Source organism: Etheostoma spectabile, chromosome 18, assembly GCF_008692095.1.
Source record: "Etheostoma spectabile isolate EspeVRDwgs_2016 chromosome 18, UIUC_Espe_1.0, whole genome shotgun sequence".
NCBI classification, from domain to species: domain Eukaryota; kingdom Metazoa; phylum Chordata; class Actinopteri; order Perciformes; family Percidae; genus Etheostoma; species Etheostoma spectabile.
The window spans coordinates 11,014,418-11,024,160 of NC_045750.1; the positions used below are offsets into that span (position 1 = coordinate 11,014,418).

Here is a 9,743-nt window from a genome sequence, read left to right on the forward strand (position 1 = left end):
GAGTGTGGCAAACTGGTTTAGCCAAGGCCGAAAGGGAAGAAGGCCAAATTACAGGTATTGGCCATGAGAGGACATGCGACAGCAAGGGGGGGGGGACCCGCTATAAGACATTGAGGCATGAAATGTTAGGTCTCAGTTCAGGGACGTTTTAGCCTTGTCAATCCAGTTCCTACTGTAGCTAACGTTACCTGCTGTGTAAAGTGTTATTAGTGTTTACTAGCGTGACATGCAGCGATTTTTGTTGTTGCCTCTAACGTCTGTTTTGGAGCATCAGAGAGCAACGCAGACATTTTAAGTGGCACCGTAATGAGGTACCAAAATCCCCGTTGATATTTCGTCCGGTAGATAACGGGCATACAACTTCAACATAAAAGGAATGTAGCATAATATTGATGTGAAAGCAGTTATAAATAGCCAATGTGGCAATACGATTTGTTTTGGTTAAAATCCACTGATAATCGTGATAATTAATTGTGATCTCAATATTGATAAAAATAATTGTGATTATCATTTTGAACAAAATCGTACATAGTCGAAGCCTTCCTTTGTTTTTCATCACCAATGACCCAAGTATTTTTGGTGCAGTGACTTTAAACACTGACCGCTTCCTAGCTGGTTTTCTGCTAATTAACCTTTCTCCTGCTTCAGCTGATAGTGGCACTAAATGTGAGGCTACTCACGTATTCATTCAGTGGCCACACATGCATTTTAAAAGCTTGATTGAAACAATGATTGGAGAAATCTAGAAGTGTCTGTCTAGCTTTAAGTATAACTTGGCTAAAGGTAATTGCTGCTCACTGGTGTGGCTAAACTTTGTAAATATCTCTATTTGTCTAAGCTCGAGCTCTCATGTTTACTGTGTGATGCTGCTGTGGAAACCCTGATGGTTTGTTTGATTTTCACCTCAGTGCCTCCCACCGTTTCCCCCTTCTCCCTGCTGTGTGGTCACAGGCTCTCTCCACCTGTTGGGGGGGATGTATACTGATGGACTGTTTCTGCTGCTCTGTATTCCCAGCTGGCTGGGGAACGTGTGTATTTCTGTGACTCTGTTCCTTCCGTGTTCTAACATATTTAGAGGTTTGGTTGCGGATCATTTTTCTCTTGCTTATGTATTGTTGGTCAACACTGGGTCAAGGAAATAGGAGCAGCCACACAATTAAATAGATCACGATCATATCTGAGAAAAACTTCTATCTAAATGCTTTTTCTTGGTTTTGAAAAATGATTTGCCTTGGCCGCTTTTTTCTTTCATTCATCATTCTGATCGACGTACTTGCATTAGCAGAAAGCTTGTTTTTTAAATTTTATTTTATTAAATGTTTTTTCCAAAGGGAAATCTGCACAAAACTTGAAACACATCCCTGTAGTCTATCGTGGTACGAGCGTACATATGTGTACATAACAATACATTGAGAGCATGTGTGTGCTCAGTGAACTGTGAGAGGACACCAGTGGGGTTTACTCTTCCTGATGTAATTACTACTTCCTGTTTGGCTGTTGAGCAAGAGAATCATTTGTTTCTCAGCACATTCACTGTACATGACTGTGCTTAGAGCAATTGTGAGTGGGTGCCACTCAGTTATGTGAAATATATTGACTGATTATTTGACAGGGGTGACATTTGTTCTGCAAACAAATGATCCTGTGACTTTCTTGCTTCATTTTGCTAGTGTAGTTTGTTCACTTCCACTTGCCTAAAAGACTGGTTTCTTGTAAGCTATACTAGACTTCAGTAATGCTTCTCATTCCACAGTAATAATTAACAGAACTAGAAGGCAGAATATTTATCTTGAAAGGCATCCACCATTTGATATGTCCAATGCCTCTATTAATACCTTTTTATGATTTAATATTTACCAGGCCAAGTTGTTATGTCGACAGGCTTCAATTAGCAGCAGCAGTGGATTTAAATTATAAGTTACATATGAACTCTAGACAATGTCCAAGGAATCAGGTCCTGACATTGTCCGGAGTTTTACCTTCACACATGTAGCACACAACAGGACATGTCTGTCAGATGCGTTCTCGCTTACTGGAAATGCTCCGTTTGGTTTAGATGAGGGGTGGCGCCTGTGGAGCTTCGAGTCAGGTCTCGGTGAACAACACAACCACACATACCACTTTTCTGTTGCACAGAATTTTTTTTTAGGGCCACAGCTTATTTGACAATTTGTTCACAACTAACTTTAAGTGTGTATGACGTGATTTCATCATGTAAATGTCAGCATGTAAGTGGTACATATAACATCCATGGCTGAAGAACTTGTGTTTGCAGATGTTAACAGTCTTAAGCAAAGTGCCATACTGTGAGTGGACATATGTTTTATTGGTGATATACAGAAGGGTGCACACACACACACACACACACACACACACACACACACACACACACACACACACACACACACACACACACACACACACACACCCCTGTTGCTTTGATCTGTCCAGCAGTAAGACATTCCTGAGCTGTGGTGAGTAGGAGCAGTAGACAGATTGAGCTGGAGCAGCGTGTATGAATCAAGTGTATTGTCCTGTCAAGGTGGTAAGGTGGAGAGTCCAGGAGACCTGAGCCCACAAGGACCCTCAGGGGCCTCAGAGGCCCTCCACTGGGGTGCCGATAAGAGTGTAAGGACAGTAGGGCCTCCGCATGGGACTTTTTATAAAAAGAAAATTGATATTGTGTTGAAAGCATGTCTGTACTGTACCTGTCCAGCTCATCATGCCCCTTGTGAGTTGTTTACTAAATGTTCTTGCTAGCATTTTTCTCTCCTTCTAGCTGCCCCTCTTTATCTTTGTGACCATTTTTCCTGTTTTTGTTGTTGTTTTGTCTTGTGGTCTGCCTGTCTATTGTTCTTCCTCACTCCACCAACCATTCCACCTGTAAGTAATTTACTGTTATTGGGGGCTCCTGTTATGTCATATGCCCTTTTTCAATTATACGGTTGTTTTATTTTTCAAAGACTTCTTTGTCTCCTGTATCCTTTTCTCCATCATCTTCTTTCAGCATCACCTTCAGCCATCACGTCTTTGTCTTCTTCACCTTTTGAGAAAGACTTCATTAGGTTTTATTGTCCCTGTTGGAGATTTATGTGGAAAAATAGGTCGACATTGCTCTCAGTTGGGCCTTTTACAGTGTTATGGTTCAAAGCACTTTAAAGACAATCGCAAATAGAAGTAGTGCATTCCAGGCTAGGAAAGTAGCCTCTCTTGCTTTTGTCCCCCTCTCACCATTCCAGTTGTCTCTTTCCACAGAAATAACCCTCCATACTTCCAGCATACGTCTCTCCCCGTCATCTTCTCCTCTGATTTTCATGACATTTTTGCAGCATTTAGATCATATAGAAATTATGTTTCCCCATTTCCTACTGTGAATGACACACAAACTAGAAACTAGACTAGTCCTCACACACATTGTCATACATTTATACATATTTGTGCATACTGTGACACTGGATAATAAAAATACCTGACAGCAACTTTGCTGCATTCAGCATGTGTGACAACTAAAAAGTTTTCAAGTGTAGTCAATAAATGAATGTCTATCCAAAGAACGGAATTTAGGGATAACATACAAAAGGTAGAAACTCTGTCTTGTCTTATTCCCAATTATGTCACGTCTTTTTGTTTTGTATAGCCCAAAATTACAAATTTCTTCTACAGGGCTTTACAATCTGAATAGCATACAGCACCCTCTATACGTAGACCCTTTATAGTTCCAAAAAAACAATCTTCCACCACCATTAATCTCATCCTCTCACCTCTCTCATCCCCACCTCTGGCCTCCTTTTGCAGTACATTCTTGTTTTTATGCCCCTTCTCACACAGCCAGCGGCTGTGCACACACACACACACAACATACACTCCACACACCCCAAACAAAGAAGCTGATGACTGCTGGGGCTCGTGATCATAACCTTTGACCTTTTGTGCAGTTCATGGTGCTTTACCCAGTAGCTAGTTGAATGACAGTGGCAGTTAAATGCTCATCAAACATTTTTTTTTTTTTTTTTTTTTTGGACCTTTCTCAACCTCTAGATTACAGTCTTGGACCTCCATCACGGTGCTTAGAAGCAGATGTGAATGCATTTCTTTTTTACCCCCCCCCCCCCCCCCCCCAGGTGTACAATTCTGAGACAGACTGACAACATAATGAACTGGTTATTTAGGAGGTTACAGTACAGAAAGGGCACATGGGGGAAAAAAAGGAAACTAAACATAACCTAACCTTAGTCTCGTTTTGCCAGACCATCTACACCATGGGTCTCAAACTCGCGGCCCGGGGGCCAATTGCGGCCCGCGGGAAGATATTTTGTGGCCCCCTACTTGACATCAAAGTTAAGTGTTAGTGCGGCCCGCGCGTTCTGAAACTTTCATTGCGCTTGTCACTTATGGGCTAGTAGTAGTCTCCTGACAGCGGCGTAACGGTTGTCAAGCTAGCTAAGTACTCTTTGCGGCAAATGCCTGAGGTTTGACAATGTGAACTCTGTTGGGAAATGCACCAACCATATCAGATTAGGGGTTTAAGCACGGCAGTTCCACGCCCTTTTGGAGGAAATAGTTTTTTTTTGGAATACTTGATGCGGCCCAGCCAAACCCAGACTCTACTTCCAGCGGCCCCCACGTAAGTTGAGTTTGAGGACCCTGATCTACACGCTGCGAAGTGGAGGAGGGTCTGGCTACTCCACATAGCATTATAGGATGGGAGAAAAACGTGCTCTGGTTTATTGGCATTTCTTTAAACCAATCCCAATCGCCTTGGGCGGTGCTAAGATCTACACAGAGCTGCTGCAAAATATTTGTGCGAGAGAAAACTCCGATTGAACAGATAGTCTAGCTAGCTGTCTCAATTTACAATCCAGAGATCTGTGGAGCAGTCAATCATAGTCCTCATGAATCCACCGGAGTTTAAAATTCCAACAAAAAAGAAAGCGGAAGGAAACGGGAAATTGTTTAAAATACATGCATCCTGTGGAATTTCCTACGGAGCAATCCCAGGATGGTAACGTCAAGGATATAGACTACCTTAACCTAAACTAAGAGCATGACAGGCTGAAGTACTAGTGTATCAGAGGTTCTTTGACACAGTGACAGATTGCACTCGTTCCCTAAGGCGTACAATTATGTACAATTCTATTGTTGATGCCGTTGTTCTGTATTTGGCTGTGGAAGTTCATACTGCTGCTGAACTTTGTTTATGAATGTTATTATGTGTGTGCAATGATTTGATGTACTGGTCTGGAATTGAATGAATCATTCAATTCATTACTTGACTGTGCAAGGTGAATTCTTTTCAAGGCCTGGTCAGTGCAAGTGATGACTTGCTTATTTTTTCTATAAAGTAAAAAAAAAAAATCAAAGGGATTTAATTTACTAAATTATGGGATACAATAATTAAGTCTTCACATCTTAAAAGCTGTAATTACATGTTTTGAATCATCACTTTGCACATTACGTTAAAGACTGCGGTTCAAAACGTTTTCTACTATCAGTTTGTGCCACCAAATCTGATACCCACTTTCGTTTTGTAAAACATTCACTCATACATTACATTCATTTATCATCATTATGTAATTTTGTCCAATTCTAAATTTGTCTCAAGCAAAAATAAATTGTAATGGATTTTCCTCCATATTCTTTTAAATGTCGGACTAACAAAGTAAAACAAATGTTTTTTTGTATGAGCTACTCTGATATATTACAGTAGCCAGCCATCGCCCAGGCACATCAAAGCAGCTGACCCTATGCCTGACACACAATGAGGCCTTATTAGAGAGCCATGTTGGAGAGAAGGAAGAAGGAGCAGGGAGGGAGGGAGTCAAGCAGCAAGAAATGTGAAATAGTTGTACAATTGGATTCAGAGACCAGGGGAACATTATAAATGGGCAAGAGAGTTGTAGTTCTTTTTACGTGGTGTGTTGGCGTTACTGACCAGGCATACCTTTTGAAATTTTGTACAGGTTATCCAAATACCCCTCTTGCCTGCATTTTGTTGCTGTACTTTTCTGACGTTCCGGCCACATTGATCACGATGCTTTTAAGCTGTGGCTCCAGCCACAATTACCATTTACCAGCATGTCGGCGCAAGAGTGAGTTTGGCCAGTGGGCTCCTGAAATAAACGAGTGGAAATGGACTTTTAAGTGTTTACAATGTTCTTTGCTGTCCTCATAAGGCCGTACATACTGCCAATTGTCGATTTAATTTTTGATACACCTGTTCACCTATCTAACAACCCCTTTTCTTTCTGTTCCACAGATGAGCATGATGCAGTACAGAAGAAAACATTCACCAAATGGATAAATGCACAATTCTCCAAGGTAAGATTGTAGACAAGTTCAAATTAATGGCAAACTGCACTACTTAAAACACTCTAGACAATGCAGGTGTATTTGGAAAACCCAAGAAGCTGAATTAGTGATTTTAAAACTAAAGGGCTTCATCTGCATGATATTGAAATAAAACACGTTAAAGAGGGAGTGAAGTGGTGGGAATTAATGGAAGTTATTTCTGTCCTAAAATGTTAAATCTGTTTCTGATATGAATCTGTACCTGGAGACTTTGATTTCTGTATCTTGTCCCACACTGAAGAAGGTGACAGTCCGCCAGCAGCCAACTTTGCTGCTAGCAGTGGAGTGGACTAAACGGTTGAAATGTTTACCTATCATTGTGTAAATCTTGTTGCACTCATACTACTTACTTACTTATACTATCTCACCTTAATTTGATGAAACAAAGCTCAAACCCTGATTGCAAATGTTTAGAACAAAGAACTAAACATATTATTTTGTTTTAATGAAAGTCCACTGCTCTACCCAGCAACAGTTTCTCTCAGAGAGTGCTAATGGATTTACGTGTGGTCCTGTTTTCCTATCTAATTTTTCTAATAAGCACACCATTTACAAATTGTGTTAAAAACGTTTAGTTGATTTTGCAAATGGGTCTTGTTTAAATATTTGCACTCCTCAGACCAGCTAACATAATCTCTGAAGCTCTTAAATGCTCTTAGTTTCACTTTGTGTTTTCTTTTCTGCTTTTGATGGTTTCAGAGTGTTGAATGGCGATGGGTATGATAGTGGTTATGTCCTGCCTAACTTCTCTGCTGCATCATGTTTTATGGCCATAGTCATTTTTATTAAAGTGCATGTAAATGTTATCAATCCTTCTCAAAGGGATTTAAGTCAACTTTGACATGTACATTTTTGTGACAATTTGACTGTCCCTTTAAATGCATAATAAACAATGTAATAATATCTTAACTCTGAAATACAAATGTCTGAGTGTGTTTTTTGATCGGCTTGTTTATTGGTTGCTTGCAGCAACATCTGGATTATTGTTTCTGAGCCACACTCTGCAGCTCTCACCAGTTGTGCTCTTTTCTCCAATCAGACGGGAAAGACACCCATCAAGGACATGTTCTCTGACCTGAAGGATGGGAGGAAGCTGCTAGACCTGCTGGAGGGTCTTACTGGCACTGTACTGGTGTGTGTGTGTGTGTGTGTGTGTGTGTGTGTGTGTGTGTGTGTGTGTGTGTGTGTGTGTGTGTGTGTGTGTGTGTGTGTGTGTGTGTGTGTGTGTGTGTGTGTGTGTGTGTGTGTGTGTGTGTGTGTGTGTGTGTGTGTGTGCGCGCGCACTTTCCTCCACAATTCCTGAGATTTGTTTAGCTTTTATACTATCGATAAGGTTTACCTTATCAACACACACTTAGCCAATTTTGACTTATTTTGAAACTTGAGCTGTGGCATGAAAAAAACATACATTTTAGCAAGCTGGATAACACGGGTGACATTTTTAAAACACTATTTTCAAGCAAGGGTGGTAGCAACACTAAAATGTGTCTGCGTTTTTTTTTAATAGAAACCGTAAAGTTAGAACAGATGTTTTGCAAACAAATTAAATCTCCCATTGTATAACTAGTAGATTTGTAGAGATTGTAGCATTTCCTGCATGTAGTTTATTTTCAGATTTGGCAGTGAAATTGATACTTTATGTATCGTTTCTCCAACAAGCAATATCTATAAAAAAAAATGGTTAAGAAACATTTGATTGATCAGTGTCCATCACTATGTATGTATGTCTCCAACTTATGAGCACACATTTTTGTTTTTTTCAGTGTTCCTTTTTTCAGTGTCCCCTCACTGTCACCCCTTCAGCAGCATATCTGCTTTCTAGCACCTGCAGCCATACTAAGTGCCAACTGTCTCTATGCCATACATGCAGACACACACGCACACACGCACACACACACACACACACACACACACACACACACACACACTCTCTCTCTGAAACTAATTCTATAATGGGGTGCTAATGAGTGGTTGAGGTATGTGACGATTTTAAAAAAAGATTTGTAGTTGGCAGCTATTCTTTCTGCCATTCTTTCCATAAGTTGGCATGTGGACACTGCTGATAGGGTAATGAGGGGCATGAATGTATAAAGAGCAACACTCTGCTGAGTGATGACATACCTTTTTTATTTGTGTAGCAATGCCACACTTTTTTCATTCAACTGCCAAAGATTCCTGCAGCCATATGATAAGCTAGTAAACACTAAACATGTTGTCACATGATTTGTGTTGCGTTTCTTGTTCCTCAGACCAAAGAGAGAGGCTCCACCAGAGTGCACGCTCTCAACAACGTCAACAAAGTACTTCAAGTTCTGCATCAAAGTAATGTGAGTATCTGGAGTTTTCTGCTGTTTTTTTGTAGCTACTGTCACATCAGCTGCTGTTTGGCAGATGCATTTAGACTAACCATGTACATCATTAAGGTCAAAGAGACTGCAGCGTTTCAGTTTAGCAGCATATGACAGCATAGTTCAGTCAGAAAAGCAGGAACTGTAATGAACTGTAAACGTAGCTGCTGTTGTGTTTTGTTGAAGTAGAGTTTTGTTGACTCACAAAGTCTTTTGCAAAGGTACATTTGACTTTGTGTAACACTATCAGAGATTTGTACATTTATGGCCTATCTATTTGGATGTATACTTTTTTTCTACATCGAGTTCTGTATTTTTCTTTGTCTATCTGCCTCCCTCGCTCCCTCATCCTGCCTCCTGTCTGTGTGCAATAGTTGGTCTTAATGCCTTGATCTTAGCAGTGGGAGATAGTGGGAAGTGCATGTTTATGGGAAGTAGCAGCAGCTGTAGGTCCAGAGACTGTCTGCTGGCATGGAAGGCCAGAATTCCCACAAGCTTTTAAAGCGTGATTTATGGTTCTGCATTAAATCTACGCTGTGGCTATGTACGTAGGTACAGTGGGGCTCGAAAGTTTAGGCACCCCAGGTAAAGATTTGTATTAATGTGCATAAAGAAGCCAAGAAAAGATGGAAAAATCTCCAAAAGGCATCAAATGACAGATTAGACATTCACAGAAAGTTAGATTTTATTTCCATCCTTTACACTTTCAAAATAACAGAAAACAAAAAAATGGCGTCTGCAAATGTTTGGGCACCCTGCTGAGTTTCTAGCATGCACCGCCCCCTTTGGAAAGCTGAGACCTGACAGTGTCATAGATTGTTCTCAATCATCGTCTGGAAAGACCAGGTGATGTCAATCTTAAGGTTTTAAATGCCCAGACTCATCTGACCTTACCCAACAATCAGCACCATGGCTTCTTCTAAGCAGTTCTAAGCTGAAAATAATTGACGCTCACAAAGCAGGAGAAGGCTATAAGAAGATAGCAAAGGGTCTTCAGATGCCAATATTCTCTGTTCGGAATGTAATTAAGAAATGGCCGTCATCAGG

The 9,743-nt window shown here is 40.6% G+C and overlaps 1 protein-coding gene across 9 annotated transcripts in view; it reads left to right on the plus strand.

The window, feature by feature from the left end:
* Positions 1-9,743, plus strand: part of utrn (utrophin) — a 185,434-nt gene that overhangs the window by 14,590 nt on the left and 161,101 nt on the right. For all 9 annotated transcript variants that reach the window (XR_004336060.1, XM_032542253.1, XM_032542250.1 and 6 more), the window contains 3 exons: positions 6,257-6,318; positions 7,388-7,480; positions 8,598-8,675. Coding sequence is in view for 8 of the 9 variants with exons in the window: in XM_032542253.1 (XP_032398144.1) it covers positions 6,257-6,318; positions 7,388-7,480; positions 8,598-8,675 (233 nt within the window). In the remaining variant the exon portion in view is untranslated. The remainder of the gene's footprint in view (positions 1-6,256; positions 6,319-7,387; positions 7,481-8,597; positions 8,676-9,743) is intronic.